General features: G+C 41.1%; 1 protein-coding gene across 1 annotated transcript in view; it reads left to right on the top strand.

Annotated features, from left to right (window-relative positions):
* CTNND2 (catenin delta 2) overlaps positions 1-19364 on the top strand; it is a 961852-nt gene that overhangs the window by 567431 nt on the left and 375057 nt on the right. Inside the window, exon 10 of the mRNA XM_067030803.1 lies at positions 11945-12200. Within this exon, the coding sequence (XP_066886904.1) occupies positions 11945-12200 (256 nt within the window). The remainder of the gene's footprint in view (positions 1-11944; positions 12201-19364) is intronic.

Below are 19364 nucleotides of genomic sequence, written 5' to 3'. Positions count from 1 at the left end.
CAGGCAAGCTACGTTGGTTTTCTAGGTGATTATTGATATTTACATTTCAGTATTTCACTGCATTCATAGGAAGAAAAGCACCAAATACTCCTTGATTTTACTCTTGACATTGTAAATGCCATCCAGTGTTAATAGTACATATCTTAGTTTAGGTAGAAAGAATACCCATTTATTCTTCTGTCAGAGTTTCTCTCACCTTCAGCCTGCTAAATCTACTCCAGTCTGAGGCTGGGCTATTTGAACATTTAGCTTGTTGCATATTATTAACTAGGGTAATTTTATTTCCACCCACTCCTTATAAAAGACAAAGATAACAATCTCGGTGACATTCAATATCTAATTTGAAGAAAAACTGACAACAAAAGGAATTATGTTGAGTCTCTGTTCCATATTCATAGGCTTTTAGAATTAGCTCTCGTTGATAAACTTCTGGAGGTTTAATGAAAAATTAGCTACAATAGGAAAAAATATTTCATTCGTCCATCGCAAATTAAGGACCAGGAATGATGTTCACACTTAAAAAAAAAAAAAGAACAATGACAACAACAAAAGTAGTGTTTGCTCTAAGCCAGGGGTTGGCAAACTGTGGCTCACAGTCTAAATACAGCTCGTCACCTGTTGTAGTGCTTGGGCGTTAAAAACGATTATCACATTTTTAAATGGTTTGCAGTCAAAAGATGGATAATGTTTGGGGATATGTAAAAGTCATATGAAATCCAAATTTCAGAGTCCATAAACAGTTATTGGAATACAGCCCCACCCTTTGGTTTCCAGATCATCTGTAGTTGCTGTCACCCTGCAGCAGCCCAGGTAAATAGTAACAGAGACCATATGGTTGGTCAAGCTGAGAATACTTACAGGCCCTTTATAGAAGTTTGCTGACCCGTGTTCTAAGCCATCAGTGGAGAACCAGGCTGAATGAATAGACGAGTGTTTTTCTCCTATCTCTCCTCTGAGAGAAGGCAGGAGTGTCCTCTGAATGCTTCAGAGGGGACAATCTGTTTGCCCAGCCCTTTCCCGGTAATAGTGACCTCTGCCCTGGCCGAGATCCTTTGAGGTGTGCCATCCAGGTGCCCAAGACACCCTCCCTGCCCGAATCTCTGAACCTGAGGCACTTTTGAGGAAATATGCTGATTTCCACAACGCTATGGAAATTTCCAGAAGTGCGTGGGTGGTCTTTTGGGGACAGGTGGGGAGAAGCCACCTCTCCAGTTCCTAAGCATAAAGCCACAAGCCCTCTCTCCCTCACACCTGCTCCGGTTACTCCCTATTTCTATCCTGAATTCATTTCAAGTCCTTCCCCTTTCCCAGCTAACCCTGCACCTCCAGGAACTGTCTCTATCAGAACCCACCTGTTTGAGAAAATGCTTTTAATACGGGTATATATCCCTCACTTACAAATTACATACATATTATACAATAGTATTAAATTATATCTAGCAAAGGCAAGATTAAACTTCAATAAAGAAACACTTTAAGATTGTTTTCCCAGGAATTCCCTGGCGGTCCAGTGGTTAGGACACCGTGCTCTCACTGTCAGGGGCCCCAGTTCGATCCCTGATCGGGGAACTAAGATCCCACAAGCCGTGCAGTGCAACCAAAAAAATAAAGTTAAAAAAAAATGATTGCTTTTCCGTATCCAGAGGGTTATTTTTCACATCCCCTGTGCTATACACACCCCACACTTAGTGCCACCACTGGTACAGACCTTTAAGAAGCTTCCAGAGTCAGAGCAAATACCCTCATTCCTTGGGAGAAGAGGCCAGGTTCTTACGAGGCCTGTTAGACCTGAACTGTTCCGGGGTCACTGGCTTTTGGCACAGATCGGTGGCCAAGGTGACTCTTCAGCCTTACCTCTCTGCTGTGAAGTAAGGCCACTGGCGGGGGGTCCTTCAGTTCCATCTGGAGAGCATTTCCAGAGGATACTTCCAGGAGGGTGGGGCAGGGGAATTGAAGGCCACTTGCTGCTCTTGAGGGCATCCGCACTTGGGAGTGAAGTCAAGTGTATTGGCCGTAACAATTTGGGAATTACTAGGTGGTGCCCGTAGCATTAAGCAGGTGAGACAGGGTGACAAGGCATATAGCCCGTCTCCACGTTCAGTGATGGTTCTCAGTGCTTTGAATGTATTTACTAATCCTCAGAACCGCCCTATGAAGGAGGTGCTGTTATGCTGCTCACTTTACGAATCAGAATACTGAGGCCCAGAGACGTTGAGTAATCTCCCAAGGTCACACAGCTTGTAGGGAGCCAGTCTTTAAACCTTCGCACCCAGGCAGTTTTGCCCTGGGACCTGGGCTCTTAACAGTCATCTTGGTTGACCCTGCATTTGTAAAAATCATCATTCAAAAACAAAATAAATATACATCCATTTTCATCTAGAGAGCGTCAGGATTTCCTGTGTCCTGTGTTAGTCAGATAATATCTGTTGAAAGCAAACCACGTGCTCGAGGGGCTTCAGGTCCGAAGAAGCTTAAACCAACTCCTTGTCTTCACGCATGCTCATTTTAGTTTCAGAGAAGGACCTAAAATAGGAAAAAATAACTGGTAACAGAAGGTAATATAGTAAAGGCTAAATGAATATTCCAGACAAAAATGAAGACAGAGTATTAAGAAAAGCACCAAAAAAAAAAATAGAACATATTCAAAATTAAGCAAGCAGGATCATTACAAAAGAGAAAAGGACATCCCTCAACTGGTGACGCTGGACTCAGAGGCTCAAAAGTATCTCCTTTGAACGGTCAACCGTTCAAATCAGTTTCTTGCATGCCTGACTCACTTGCTTAGATTTGGCACAAATTCAACTAAGTTGAAATCATTTTACTTACTAATATGTATTTCCCTCTCACAGGAAAAACTGGGGAAAAAACTCCCATCCTCTTTATACAATTGCAAAATTAAAATGACCTTAACTGTAGGGCTTCCCTGGTGGCGCAGTGGTTGAGAATCCGCCTGCCGATGCAGGAGACACGGGTTCATGCCCTGGTCTGGGAAGATCCCACATGCCGCGGAGCAACTAAGCCCGTGAGCCATGGCCGCTAGGCCTGCGCGTCCGGAGCCTGTGCTCCGCAACGGGAGAGGCCACAGCAGTGAGAGGCCCGCATACCAAAAAAAAAAAAAAAATGACCTTAAATGTAAAAACAACAACAACCCCCCCCCCCACACACACACACAAAACAACGCATACTGTCATTTCTTTCCTAGATAACATGTAACTCAAGTGTTACCCACTCTCGGCCCCTCGGTGCTTCCGCTCTGCTTCCACCTGACTCAGGGTTCGGGGCATTGTCTCCTGTGGCCACTCTTCTCTCCCATCCCTGCTCAGGCCCATGCTGACCCCATCCCTGGGCCTCCCTTTCCAAACACCACTAAGGCCATCCTGCGCTATAGATTGTGCTAGAGCTGAGAGACACACCAAGATGACTATACCGAGAAGAGCAGGAAACGGCTGTAGTCCTCGAAGATGAGACAGATTGAAGCTCCCTAAACGTCCCCTCCAAAGGCGATTTCTCAGCTTCTCCCCCTGTACCCAACGTACCGCCATCATTTTTCCATCCCTCCGTCTTGGCCGCCATAGCTACCCTGTCACCCCTGTTACTTTATTATGAAGGCTGACTTAGATCCCGATTCAGACAAGAAGCACAGTCTACCTTTGGGTGTTCAAAAAGGTCCTCGAGCCTTTCCCAAACCAAAAAGCTTCCTAACCACACTGTCAGAGCCTTACGTACGTGCATTTGTATACGTGCGTGTGCATGTTAGAGAATCAGGGTTGACAAATCCCATTTCTCCCCTCTCCTGCTCCAGGCTGGTGGATGGTAAAACATACAACAGGGTTCACGACTCACACACAAGAGATCAATCGGATTTTATTCAGCTGGGCCAGCACTCTGTGGGCCACGGCTGTGCCAGGCAGCGTGGTCTGAAGGGGGTCTTCTGCCCGCACCCCAGACCTAGCTCTGACCCTTCCTGCTCAGGCACCCCAGCCAGGGCTGGACAATGTCAACTGAAAAATACATGCACAACGTGAGAGGTGTGAGTTACGTTTTATCTGGGGCAAAATGAGGACTCTAGCCTGGGAGACAGCAGCTCAGATAGCTCTGAGGAACTGGTCCAAAGAGGCAGGCGGGGGCTTCCCTGGTGGCGCAGTGGTTGAGAGTCCGCCTGCTGATGCAGGAGACACGGGTTCGTGCCCCGGTCCGGGAAGATCCCACATGCCGTGGAGCGGCTGGGCCCGTGAGCCATGGCCGCTGAGCCTGCGCGTCCGGAGCCTGTGCTCCGCAACGGGAGAGGCCACAACAGTGAGAGGCCCACGTACCACAAAAATTTAAAAAAAAAAAAAAAAAAAAAACAAAGAGGCAGGCGGGGGAAGGTCAGTATAGATGTGGTTTTGGTGAAGGGGGGGGTCCATGCAATAAAGCACATATTTTTTGCAGAAGTTTGCTGCTAGTCACAAGGAGCAGACGTCACCATTCATGATTTTAGTGCTTTTCTAGATGTGAGGACATGCAAGCAGTGGGCTCATAAAATCTTCCCCTGAGAGTATCTAACCATCTGAAGACCTGCTCTGCCAGTTTTGCCCAGACCACAGAGTGCATCATCCCTCATCTCCACCGTGAGCTCCTTTCGGGGGTGTAGAAGGTCAGCGGTCGCAGCAGCTTGTGATTTCACCCCTGTAGAGGCAGGTGGCAAGTGCCAGCTTTTAGTTGGCAACAAGAACCACAGACCTTTTCCCCCACTCTGTCCCAGCAGAAGGTATCAGGCTCGGAGGACGACCCCCCAGCTTCCCTGGGCCCAGATGTGGCTTTGTAGGGTGGCAGAGACAGTAGAGCAGCTGCCCCTAGGGGCACCAGGACGGGACTGAGACAGGAGCCGGCATGGTGGCCCCGGAGATGTAGCAGCACGAGAGCACGTAAAAGGGTCACTTCCGGAATCAGCCGTGGTCGCCACTCAACAGGGCTCCCCAGAGGGGACCCTCTTATCAGATGCAGCCGTGCTGTCTCCCTGGGCAAGGAGACGGTATGCTGTGGCTGCAGCAGAAGACCAGGCCACTGAGCGGTGAGTGGGGCAGTAGAGCAAATATCCCCACCTGCTCTTCCCAGACCATCCACCCAACGTCTGAGTCTTTACTTCCTGCACAATGAAAATTTAAAGAGGCACACTTTTAATTTGGGCGTCGGTGTAAATAAAACATACCTTTTGTCCGGGATAAGCCTTGTCCAAACCAGAGCTTATATAATAAGGAGCACGGCCAGACAAAGAACGTGTGACTCTCATAGATTTGCTTATGCTAAAGTCTATTAAGATGACACAGATTGTTATTTCAAACTCAAACATATCAATGACTGTCAACTTAGGAGTCATTTGATGAACGTAAATTCTTGACTCTGACAACCCCTCAAACACATCTTTCTAAACTAGCAAAACTGGCCAACATTGGCTGGGTTGATAGTCACATTCATTTCCTTTTGGATAAATGTGATCCTGAGTGGAGAGAATAAGCTTTCTGTGATGACGGTGTCAGCTTCTAATAAAGAATGAATTAGCGTAGCTACGCTGCAAGGGGAAAACCTGCTGAATATCCTTATGAGGTTGACAAATACTGCGACGTAACAAGAAACAAGAATGGGATGAAAATATTTGCCCATATGGAGAAAGCATTTTTTAAAAAACTTAACTTTCTGTAGTAATAGCCAATACTTCGTAAAGTTAAAGAGGGATTACATAGAACCTTCATATTCATAAAATTTTATTGCTATTCTTCAATAAAATATAAATAACATTTTCAATGAAATTCATTTTTTGAGTCCACAAAAGGTGGAATATTAACAGTTTATTACTTATTAAGGGCTGTTACTTGAAATTGTAAAAATGATTGCTTCCGGCTGGAGCAAGTCAAATTAGATCCTCCATAACCTCTTAGTTAAAATGTTTACCTCTTTTAAATGTAAAAAGTCAGGGGCACATGATTACCCACCTGGAAATTTTTAATGAGCCCAGTGATAAATATCATCTTAAAACCAAGAAGAGCTTCCAGATGCTTACCTGTATCAATTCACCTAAAATGGTGTAAATACAAAGTCTAATTACAGCTGAAGGAGAACAGAGTATTTGCCGGTAGAACAGTCGATAAAATTTAGAAACAGCAACATCAACACCAGTAATCAACATCAACACTAATAATAATCCTGCATTAACCGCCTCTCCCCCACAAAAATAATGACATATGAAGTTAAGGGATTATGTTAAATTTACCCTTGAATATTTTTCCATTGAGCTTAGCTTGAACCAACCTGTGCAGAGTACAGAAAATTGGAAGACATGTATAATTCAGTTCTAGATGATAATACTCTTGGGAATATAGTGGATTGGGTGGTGAAGGTGCCTCATCCCTGAAATGCTAGAGTTGTTATCATTTAAGTGATAACTTTAAAGGTATATAGGCCATGTTTTTGGACCCATTGTCACCCAAGCCATTTTTATTTTCTGAGCTTGCAGGAGGAATGTTATTTAATCAGCTTATTGTTTGCTTACTTTGTATTTTATAACATGTGTAAAAGTATGTTATGTTTTCATATCTCTCTATGTGCACATATACATAAAAGCAAAGATAAATAATACGAAAACAAAAATAAATGTTTTTTCTTTCTTCTCTTGAACCCTACAGTATATTCCATCTCCCAAGTTTCTTCATGTGCCAGAGTCTTGTATTTTATTCTCTTCTCCTTTTTTTCCATTGTCAGTAAATAATGCATGTAACCATCTCTCCTCATCAAAATAGAATGTTTGCTTTTATTAAAAAGGATCTCCCTTCCCTTCTTTCGAACAAAATACAACACATAAAACATCTATTTTTTTTCCCCTTTACACACTAGACCTTTATTTGTGTAGCTCTTCGGAAAACATATAATTTCATGAACAGCGTGAAAAGGTGAAGTATCAGGTCAACTGCTGAAGAGGCTACTTTATTTTTTGTTTGTTTGTTTGTTTTTGTGATATGCGGGCCTCTCACTGTCGTGGCCTCTCCCGTTGCGAAGCACAGGCTCCGGACGCGCAGGCTCAGCGGCCATGGCTCACGGGCCCAGCCGCTCCGCGGCATGTGGGATCTTCCCGGACCGGGGCACGAACCCGCGTCCCCTGCATCGGCAGGCGGATTCTCAACCACTGTGCCACCAGGGAAGCCCCTGAAGAGGCTACTTTAAAAATCTCCCCGAAGAGGCTACTTTTAAACTCTCCCCAAAGAGACCAGCAGTGTGATTCATTGAGTTGGAAGGGCTTATTGAGGGGACAAGGGGCTGTTAGCAGAGCAGGTGAGAAGAGAGAGGAGTGTTTACAGAGCTGAGGAAGCACCCTTTACTTCAAATGTTTGCCGTAAGAAAGTTCAGTTGAATAGGGTCATCCTCCAAGGTGGGTGATTTGGTCAGCTGAGCTCTAAAACTCAAATGAGAGCAGACGTAGGCCATAACGTCCTTTTGGGTTCCTCCATACCATCTTACGAAAAACCCGAACGTGCTTTTCGGCCAACCGAGTATAATAGGACAGAAATTAAGGGAAATTTTGTGTTAAAGAAAACTCTTTTAATCGTGTGATCGGCACCCGCTTGTCTGTATTAATAGAGAGCCACAGTCTGCATCAAACACACCGCAGTCTGAACAGGTAAGACAAAAAGGGAGAAATCAGTTTTAACGTGTTGAAATCATTCTCTTACCTCATGCTTAAAAAAATATAAAGTATTACATTGTTACATTACCAATGGCTAGTTTTTTTTTTTTTTTTTGCGGTATGCGGGCCTCTCACTGTCATGGCCTCTCCCGTTGCGGAGCACAGGCTCCGGACGCGCAGGCTCAGCGGCCACGGCTCACGGGCCCAGCCGCTCCGTGGCACGTGGGATCTTCCCGGACCAGGGCACGAACCCGTGTCTCCTGCATCGGCAGGCGGATTCTCAACCACTGCGCCACCAGGGAAGCCCACCAATGGCTAGTTTGAGGTCTCTTAGTTTCTCATGCATTTTCTTCTATATGATCATATAACCTACCCTTTAAAATAGTGTATTTTTCTCCCCACTTGTATTGCTATTTTGCGTTATTTTCCTTGCATTGATCAGTCTCTAATTTATTTGAATTTGACAGTATCAGTTTGAGTTCTAATTTTATATTTTGAAATTCTCGTCAGGTACTCTATTTATTGTGACCTAAAAAAGTTGAAACTTATGGCTTCAGGAATGCTACTTCTGAAAGACCATTTGTCAAGTGACAGAAATGTGATTGTGATTTTTTTTTTTTCAAATATGATCTTTCTGGAAGTTGTTTACCCATCTTAAATTTCATAGTCCACTCTCTTTTTTTCTTAATATAGTAGTATCACTGATTAAACGAAGACTCAAAAAATTTTAAAATGAAATTAAGATAACTGTATGTATCATATTCTTGATCTTCCTATAAATGAACAAAGTTAGATTTTTCTGCAGGTCTCAGTAAATTCAATTAAATGATAAATGGTGTAAATTAGTTAGCCCACCACAGTGTAATAGTTTCTTCCAGTAGAGTATTCAGATTGTTGATTCCTATTATAAATCTGTCTCTTCTCTGTACTTTTGGTAGACATTACCCTTAATTTTAGGCCTCATCATTTTTCTAAGTTTTCTCACTGTGTTAGGTAATTCAGTAATACACATATTTGAGGTTATAAACCAAGTTCAGCTTATAAACCTGTAAGCATAAACTCTGGAAGCAGAGTGCAAGGGCTTGAATTCCTTCTCTACTAAATATAAGGCAACCTTGGGCAAGTTATATCATCTCTCTGTGCCTCAGTTTCCCACCTGTAAAGTGAGAATGACATGTTTATTCTTCTATAGAGTTGTTGGACAAAATATGAGTCCACACAAATGAAGTGCTTACAGGAGCTAGAAAGTCTGATATCCAGTGGCCTTTCACTCCAAAGCAAAATATACAATCCCTTTTCTAATGTGGGCTGATTTCAGCATTGTTAGGCAATAATAATAAGAGCTCATTTGTTTAACATTTTGCACATGTTAGGCATTAAAGGATTTCATGCATTTAAAGCAAACAATGATCCCACGGGGTCATTGTCTTCTCTTCACTTTACAATCAGGAAACTGGAGCTTTGAGAGCTCAGTTTCTTGCTGGATACAAACAATTGACCAAAAAGCCCAGATGTGGACCTACCTGATTCTCTAACTTCAGAAGCCAAGCTCTGAACGCGTTCCCTGACATTTCCCCCCTGAAAAGGCCAAAGTCGAATACATATCTGAGCCTAACAATGTTCATAAACTTTCCTTTGCCTTTTCTCCCTCCTCATACACTGAGATGTTGCCTTCTTGTTTCTACTCAGTTAATTGCATTTCACACCTTATTTTCACATTTTGCCCCAGTCTCCCTTATCCTCTGCATAATTTTTTGTTTGCTCCTGGGATTGCTTTTCTTAAACTTCTCTTGTTATACTATATTCTTTTTTTTTTTTTTTAAATACCTTTTCCCCCCTCCTTTTTCCTGGCCGTGCCACGCGGCTTGCAAGATCTTAGTTCCCCAACCAGGATCAAACCTGTGCTCAGGAGTCCTAACCACTGGACCACCAGGGAAGTCCCTATTCTTTTTTTTTTTTTTTTTTTTTCCTATTCTTTTTAAATTTACAGTCCTTTGAGAGTTTCTGGTGTGGCTAGTTAGCTTGTTTCCCTGACCTATATTATCATTTTTTTTTAACAAGAGTGTTTCTTCACGTTTCATTATTAAATCCTGATCTCTGCCATTTTGCCCTCCCTGTTAATCACTATATCTAATGTATTAACAACAAATAATTTTGTATAGGAAAGGATTTTTTCTGATTTAGTAACCCCTTTCAGCAAGTTTAAGTGCAGATATTTAGTTCCTGAATGGAAAAAATGCATTTATTTGAAAAATGTCAGATTATAGTTAGTTTTCCCCATTTGCCCTTGATTTGCTGGCTGGCTTTTCACAACTCTTCTAGAAGATGAAATTTTGTTTACCTCTTTGCATTTGTTCTTCCAAGAGCATGGTTATGCCTGGCCTGAATTTTTAACCCCTGTCCCCATGACATAAAGCACATTGTTCATAAATTTTAAAACATGAATTTTAATTAGAATGCTTGCAAAATTTTGGAGACAATATAAATGCTCCATAAATTGCATAAAGACGTAAGACAGATTTTCTGGTTGTGAACTTAATGTTTATTAGTCTAATCTAATGACTTTGAAACTTAATCCATCAGGGCAGCCCTCATCATTTCAAAATACTGCCCTTCTGGGAAAATACACACTTTTTGTTGAGAAAGTTTTCTTAAATGTTTTTCTAGTCTTCACCGTGTCACAGTGCCTCGTCTCCTAATTTTGGTTATTATAAGATTCAGTATTAAAAGTTCATTGGAATGAGAAACCCTGAACTCTGTTAAAATCAGCTCTTATTAGGATATGTTTCTCCAGTTCACTTTGCAAGTTTTTGTCATTTCGACAGGATATCCTTAACTTTTAACATTAACATTGTTTCCTCATTGTGACATAATTTCTTTTGTATTTGATTTCACATATGTCTTCTAATGAGAGAGAGGATAAAATAAACTCTATCACCATCCACTATGAAGCACTCAGATAGTCCGAGTTGTGGGGTGTGATTCGTAATTGGAAACTAATTCCACGTAGAGCTTGCATGGTATAGATGGCCTTATCTAGACACTGGCTGTATTGGGGATATATTCCGATCTACAATGCTAGTCAGTATAGGTGCTATCTAATATTGATCATGGCATTCTATTAATATGGAAGATGCTCTTTTCATTGTATGTTAGCTAAACCTTAGACGTCAAGTTTTTTTTTTTTTTGGTATGCGGGCCTCTCACTGTTGTGGCCTCTCCCGTTGCGGAGCACAGGCTCCGGACGCGCAGGCTCAGCGGCCACGGCTCACGGGCCCAGCCGCTCCGCGGCACGTGGGATCCTCCCGGACCGGGGCACGAACCCGTGACCCCTGCATCGGCAGGCGGACTCTCAACCACTGCGCCACCAGGGAAGCCCGACGTCAAGTATTTTTGGGAACCAGATAAAAATAATGACAGGAAGCAAACTCCAAAGAACCCAGGAAGGAAACAAAAAACTGAAATTCAGTTTGGAAATAGTCAAACCAATTTTGGTGACTGGTGTCAGATCCTCTCCAAACAGTTTAGGCGTATTGAAAAGATGCAGATACTTCTGGAAAGGCCGAGTCAGCTCTTTATTTTGTTTGTGTTGCAGCTGGGCAGGTCTTCATCTCCTCTCGCATGCCCACCCTTCACCAAACGTATTTGTTATTATGACAGCTCAAGTTGAGAAAGAGGCATATAAAAATCCTGTGGGTGTTTGTTAAACTCTACAAGAACTAGGACAGTCCTGCATTTAATGCTCAAGTACTAACTATGGACCTGTGTCCACCTCCACCCCCATGCATACACATCCTCTCACTTTTCCTTATTTTCTTTTATTTAGGAGAAACTAAGCACATTACTAAATTTCTTTCACACCCTTAATAGAATTAACGTAACCTCATCTGAGCGAGCACTTTATGAGTTTCCTCAACCTAAACAGTAAAGAAGTCACTGTCCACGATTCCTTACATTTCTTCTGGGTTTTAGCTCCGCACAGAGTTTACATTTCCGATTAACAAACCTTTTCGTGGAGGTCGGTAAGCAGCAAACACACCGCAGATGCATTTTCACCCGAGAGTGGAAAGGTTTATTCCTGAAATAGCATGCTAATTATCATTTTATGGGGAACATCGAATGTGTTAGTTCAAATATGACAGAATTTTTTTTTTTTTTATTCTTTCAAACCCTTGTTTTTCTTTTTGTTTTTGTATGTGTGTGATTTTCCCCCCTGCCTAGACCTGGTTAACCGTTTCTGTGAGCAGGTCCTCAATTTTTTACTTTGTCCCTACTTTCCTGTCCTAGCCCCGTCTTCCCCCGGTGTCGACTCCGTCCCCTTGCAGCGCACAGGCAGCCAGCATGGCCCGCAGAGCGCTGCCGTGGCCACCTTCCAGAGGGCCAGCTACGCCGCCGGCCCGGCCTCCAGCTACGCGGACCCCTACCGGCAGCTGCAGTATTGTCCTTCCGTCGAGTCTCCGTACAGCAAATCCGGCCCTGCCCTCCCTCCCGAAGGCACCTTGGCCAGATCCCCGTCCATCGATAGCATTCAGAAAGATCCCAGGTGGGTACCAACCTTTTTCTCTTCCCGATCTCTGCTAAAGAGGTTTTCGAACCAGGCCTTGTTACTACATGATTTCTTTTTGTGTCGCGTTATTGCATCCATGTCACTGGCTGAGTATGAAAGCGTTGACTTTGGTTGGGTTTTATAATCTTCTGTTTGATTTGGGATACTGGTATCGATCATGGATCCTTAGTATCTTCTTGGTTCAACAGCAAAGACGATCTTTTGATCAGAACATCTGTAGGCGCTTGAGGGTTTCAGCTATTTGATGAGATGTTGAACAGTTTTCTTTCATGCAATAGAAATGGAAGATTGGCGGGTTATATCATTTGACTTCCAATGCTGCGGTCTAGGTATTTTCTTGTCTCCGTAGAAGCATGCTTTGTCGCGTTCTATGTTTCCATGCATCAGAGTGGAAAGTGGCTCACCTACCTACCAGGTTATACTAAAAACTGGAAATTTAGAAAACCCTTATTACCTTCATTTTTGTGTCCGAAAATAAACATTAGGCTGAAGTTGATTGGACATTGATTAAAAACTTGAATATAATATATTAAAGAAATTGTTATTATTGAGAAGTGTTTCTTTTTTGCTTTCTTGTTTCACCAGTGGTGAGGGATTTAGTGATACTCTACTTCTGAAATTGGAATTGAATTCCTGTAGATTTAAATGATGTTTTATTCATAGGCATTTGATTTATGCAGAGTCCCATAAATATATGCATCTGTGAATACTATAGATATATCAGATTCCTGGTACGTCTTTGTAATGGGGCATGTGACTTGAATCTGGCGGTGTACTTAAAATTCATCTCAAGGAATTTTTGGATATTTTCTCTGATAGAGCACACAAGGGCATGTGTACTATATTGAGGGGTTTGCATAGGTTCTTTTGTAAAAAGAAAATAACTTCTACATACATAAAAGGCAGAATGGGACCATTTTATGGTATTCTTTGAGATAGCTTCTTTAGCACAATTCGAACCTGCTTGGAGGGTTTATGTTAAATATTATACGTGGTAGAACCTCCGTTGTTAAGGTGAATTGTAATAAGTGCTCACTGTTAACTACTAGAAATAAGAAGAATTCTTATACTGACATTGTCCAGCATCCTGCTTCTCTAGATTTTCAGTCGAAACGGGGATCTCTATTGTCTGGATCCTGAAATCTGCCCCAGATCCTTCAGTATTCTTGGCATGTGTGGGTAGAATGTACTTCAGATAACAACACCTCAACACTCTCTTCTTTGTTTCTTTCTTTCTTTCTTCAATATTTATTATTTTTTAATTGAAGTATAGTTGATTTACAACGTTGTGTTCGTTTCTGCTGTACAGCAAAGTGATTCCGTTATACATATATATGCATTCTTTTTTATACTATTTTCCATTATGGTTTATCCCAGGATATTGAATATAGTTCCCTGTGCTCTACAGTAGGGTCTTGTTGTTTATCCATTCTATATATAATAGTTTGCATCTGCTAACCCCAAACCCCCACTCCATCCCTCCCCCAGCACTCTATTTTAAAATAATTTTTCTAGATATGCTATTGAAAACATGTAGAAATAGAAGTAAACTCTTAGGAAATGCTAAATAGAAAAATACATAATTGGGTTGACATTGCTTTATTTAACATTGTATATTTAAATTGAGGCTAAGAGTTTAATCTTCGGTGGAAAGGTTTTAACATTTCATATTAGGGGAATTTGGCTTGATAGGAATCCAAATTTATGTTTCTCTAGCTTCAGCTTCTCTTCTTTATTTTATACTGTGTATTAAATGCATTTTATTTTATTAAATGGCATAGCCTTCTCATTTTACGTTACTGTCACTTTTATAGCCTTTTTTCTTCTTTCAGTGTATCATCATGGCTATTATCTTTTTAAGTTATGGATTATGTGACATATATTTATTGAGTGCCCACTGTAAACCAAAAAAGAGAAACACCAATAAGAAATGTTAGAATGAATAAGAGTGTACTGGTGTAAACTTATATACAAATCAGTGTTATAGGAATTACAGTTTACTATGTTATTTTTAAGAATGCTAAGCATTGGCTTTAAATATGTGTTAATTCTGAAAAAAAATCATACCACCATCCTAAGGTCAGGTATAGAAGCAAAACAAACAGAACCAGATCTAGGATCAGAACTGAATTATTATGGCTTAATGTAAAAGGAGCAAATAATAATAACCTGGCATTATGCAAAATGGGTATATAAAATACAATAATGCCTTTCTTGTAGAGTTTTTTTTTTAATAAAGGAATATGTCAAAGTGTTCAGATTTAATTGAGACAGCCCAAATCTAATCTAAAATTCTAGTCCACAATCTAATGCTTCTTTTATGATAACATTTTTGCAACTTCTTTTGAATAATGAATTTTGGTTCTTCCTAGGTGAATATTATTAGAATGGGTATCTTTTACTTTGGGGGGTTCAAAATTGTTTATTTCAGCATTATAACTTATGATTTAAACTTTTCCAGCTTTTAGACTTCTTTCAAGCTTTTATACATACATTTTTTTTTTTTTTTTTTTTTTTTTTTTGTGGTACAAGGGCCTCTCACTGCTGTGGCCTCTCCCGTTGCGGAGCACAGGCTCCGGACGCGCAGGCTCAGCGGCCATGGCTCACGGGCCCAGCCGCTCCGCGGCACGTGGGATCCTCCCAGACCGGGGCACGAACCCGTGTCCCCTGCATCGGCAGGCGGACTCTCAACCACTGCGCCACCAGGGAAGCCCCTATACATACATTTTTGAAGAGAATTTGTTAAAGTTTTATTTATCATTAAATACCAGACCATGTAAGCCTCTTTGCCATTGCAAACATGTATTTATAGCACATTACAATTCTCAAAGCACTTTTCCTTACATCTTTAACTTAATTCTCCTTTGTGGGAGGAAACTGATATCCCCATATTTTGTGCCTTAAATAAATGGAGAATTGGAATAAATGACCCGTGGATACACAGGCTAGAATCCACACTTTTAGGACACGGGGCACGTATTGGCATGGGCATTTATATTTCTTTATAAAAAATAAGAAGGAAAAGGAAAGACTATAGTCACATCTTTTATGATCTTCTTGGAGGATGAGTAAATGATAGCACCAGTTTTCCGTGTGTAGGAGTGAATGAAGAAATGAAGGAAATGATACAAATTGTCTAAATAGGTCTGGTCTCTCTGATAATTGCTTATGGATATGTGGTCTTTGTTTTGTTTTTCCTTTCTTTTCTCTTCTACTATCTGCCTATCTGTCTTATTGCAGACCAGTATCTTTTCTCTATTAAGGAGCTTCAGTGAGGAGTTTTCAAGCAAATCATCCATTTTAAAATAAGAATTTGAAATCAAGGTAGCCCCAATTCAGTCATTAGAACTGAAACCAGAAACTCCCTGTTATCTTTTTTTTTTTTTTGATATTTTGATGACATTTATTTAGTTATTTATTTAAGCTATTTTATTTTATTTTTTTAATTTATTTTTTTTAAATTGAAGTATAGTTGATTTACAGTGTTGCCTTAGTTTCAGGTGTACAGCAAAGTGATTCAGTTATACATATATATATTCTTTAAAACAACTTTTTAAAAGTTTTTCTAAGCCATAGGATATGAAAGGATTGGTTCTGAAGGATTAGGTTTTTCTAGCTTACTTGGCTGAGTCATATAGATCGGGGCAAAACTTTGGACTTTTCACTTTTAATTGCCCCTACTGTACTACAGCAAAGAATGCACAGAAACCTTTTATACAAGGAGACGGTAGAATCTGATTGCCTTTTTAAGTCAGCAATCACTTTGAAAAAACAATTTATATATATAATGTTTGCTTTACAGCCACGTTTGCTGAGAACTTTTTATTTGTTAATTGCTTGTTATCTTCCATAAAATGTGAACTTCTTAAGAATGATCACAGCTAATACGTTGTTGGTACTATACCAGATATTGAGTTTTAGACAGTGCTTTTAAACACGTAGGTCAAATATAAATCTTTAAATGATATGAAAGGACTCATCCCAGCTCAGTGATGTTGGGAGTGGTAAGTCATAGCATCCTTATTTTGAAAATGTGATTTTTGATGAAATAACCAGAAAAAAAGCAAGACGGATGTGCCTGGTGTACTAATGGTGCTATAGATGTTCTTGTCTATAAACGAAGAAAAGTTATGGCTAAGGCATTTACTGACATAACTTAACGTGTAGGTTGCAGCATGAATGGCATCTTTTTTTTTTTTTTTTTTTAAATTTTATTTTTATTTATTTCTTTTTGGCTGTGTTGGGTCTTCGTTTCTGTGCGAGGGCTTTCTCTAGTTGCGGCGGGCGGGGGCCACTCTTCATCGCGGTGCGCGGGCCTCACTGTCGCGGCCTCTCTTGTTGCGGAGCTCAGGCTCCAGACGCGCAGGCTCAGTAGTTGTGGCTCACGGGCCCAGTTGCCCCGCGGCATGTGGGATCTTCCCGGACCAGGGCTCGAACCCGTGTCCCCTGCATTGGCAGGCGGATTCTTAACCACTGCGCCACCGGGGAAGCCCATGAATGGCATCTTTTAATCAAGCTGGATTAATCCCTTTTCAGGATATTGTAATCCTTGATGAAAACTACCTCAAAAGCAGTTTTTCAAACATGCTGAAGGAATCTAACTTACTGTAAACATGATTCACAGTCAAATTCTATCTTCTTTTTGTTATGCAGTGTAACAGAGAAATAAATGCAATGACACATCTTTATGCTGAATTTGAGCCCAAATTAGCAACTGCATTTTCAGTTGCCTCTATCAGACTTGTTCTCCGTGTTTTGTTTCAAGCCACAGTATTTGACCAATAAGCTAAAAATATGCACTTTTAAGGAATTACCTACTGTATTACTAAAATTATTTTATTATTGGATGTTGTATTAGTGTATATTATTAAGTAATACTGCTTATAAATATCAGTTAAACCTAGGTTAAGAATGTTTTCCAAATGCTGTTTTTTTTTTTCATTGCTTACCTGCCCACTCCATAACCACACATAGCATATAGTGAAATGAATGCTCAGGAAACAAAATATATACAAAGATGCTTTTTTAAAGGTGAAGATTTAAAAAGTATTTTTAGAATCTTTATTAACGTTTAAAGTGCCATTATTATGTCATTTAGGTAACATGTCTGAAGTGTTTGCAATAAAACAGTACTAATATTCTTCCTAGTTCAGTTCTGGGGTGGTGAATCTCTGGGGAGTTTGTTTCTCACTTGAAGTGTTCCATAATCATTTATTTAACTGGGGAAATGCCAGAGGGGGAAAAAAATACAGCATCTGCAATTTAAAGACCCTCAGTGTGAAGAGCACTTGGACGTCATTTATTCAGTTAGGCCAAAAGCAAGCCCAACAATTGGCCATTCAGTCTCTGTTTGAATGCCTCTCGAAATGGGCCACTCACCATCTCTTGAAGCATTTTATTAATTTCTTGAATAATTCAAGACTCGTACGATCATTTATATTGAAATCTTCACCCCTTGGAAGTTCACTCCCTGATCTTGTTTCTGACCTTTGCAGTCACATTAGAATACGTCTATCCCTTCTTCAGAGACAGCCCTGAGGACACTATTACTCCTCCCCCCAGAGCCTTCTCAGTGGGTTCTCAGTGAGACTTTTAATTTATTTATTTATTTATTTTTGCGGTACGCGGGCCTCTCACTGCTGTGGCCCCTCCCGTTGCGGAGCGCAGGCTCCGGACGCGCAGGCGCAGCGGCCACGGCTCACGGGCCCAGCCGCTCCGCGGCACGTGGGATCCTCCCGGACCGGGGCACGAACCCGTGTCCCCCGCATCGGCAGGTGGACTCTCAACCACTGCGCCACCAGGGAAGCCCTAATTTATTATTTTTTTATTGAAGTATAGCTGATTTACAATGTTTCAGGTGTACAGCAAAATGATTCAGATATCTACATATATGTATATATATTCTTTTTCATATTCTTTTCCATTATGGTTTATCACAGGGTACTAGATATAGTTCCCTGTGCTGTACAGTAGGACCTTGTTGTTTATTTTATATATAGTGTTGTGTATCTGCTAATCCGAAACTCCTAATTTATCCCTCCCCCACCCCTTTCCCTGTTGGTAACCATAAGCTTGTTTTCTATGTCTGTGAGTCTTTCTGTTTTGTAAATAAGTTCATTTGTGTCATATTTTAGATTCCACATATAAATGATATCAAATGGTATTAGTCTTTCTCTGTCTGACTTACTTCACTTAGTATCATAAGCTCTCGGCCCATCCATGTTGCTGCAAATGGCATTACTTCATTCTTTTTCTTAATAGCTAAGTAGTATTCCATTTTATATATATATATATATAATTATCTTTTTAACTTAAATGAGGGGCTTCACATTCACTTCTGTTGGGTGATTCCATTATTTGATACTTCAGACTCCAGTTTTGTTATCCAGCATGATTATTATAATGCACTGCTCATGCCACTTGGAAATATGAAAAGCACACATATATGTCCTCAGCGAGGTTTTATCAACACATGGCCAGAGCTGGGCAGGGACACAGCCCTGTAGCTCTCATTCCTTTAAACTCTTCCCTCCAGGTCCATCTGAAGGCACATGTGTTCTCGGTGACTTTTCTGGGGGATATTGTAGGGTGAACTCTGCAGGTGCAATGATAGCATGAAAAGAGCTTCATTCTTTAAGGAGCTTTTAAAGGTATGTGAGAGAGAAAGGTATATCCACAAATGACTGTAGTGCTTTGGGTAAATAAGACAGATGTGATAGAAGTACAGAGGCGGAATTGAGTGGATGGCCGGAACCTTGAGGAACAGTTGATATTTACATATGAAAAAATGGGAGAGAAAGCTCTCTAGTTGAAAAGAAAAGAGGGCTGGAAGTCAGGGGTGGTGCCTGTTTGAAGTACTCCAGCCTGGCTGGGCTGGGATGGGAGGGCAGCTCTCCGCCCACCGAGTCTACAAGGAATGTTAGCTTGCATCTCTGTATGCGGATTTTTTTACTTATAAATTATGAACATGGTATGTTAATTTCCTAGGGCTGCCTGGCCATACAAATTAGCACAAACTGGGTGGCTTCAACCAACAAAAATGTATTCTCTTACAGTTGTGGAGGCCAGAAGTCTGCAAAATCACGGCCTGAGCGGGGTCATGCTCCCTCCAAAGGGTCTGGGGTGGCCCCGCCATCCCTT

Source organism: Kogia breviceps, chromosome 4 (assembly GCF_026419965.1).
Source record: "Kogia breviceps isolate mKogBre1 chromosome 4, mKogBre1 haplotype 1, whole genome shotgun sequence".
Taxonomy (NCBI): Eukaryota; Metazoa; Chordata; class Mammalia; order Artiodactyla; family Physeteridae; genus Kogia; species Kogia breviceps.
Note: the sequence above shows the minus strand (reverse complement) of the source record. Positions and strands in the feature narration are given on the sequence as shown.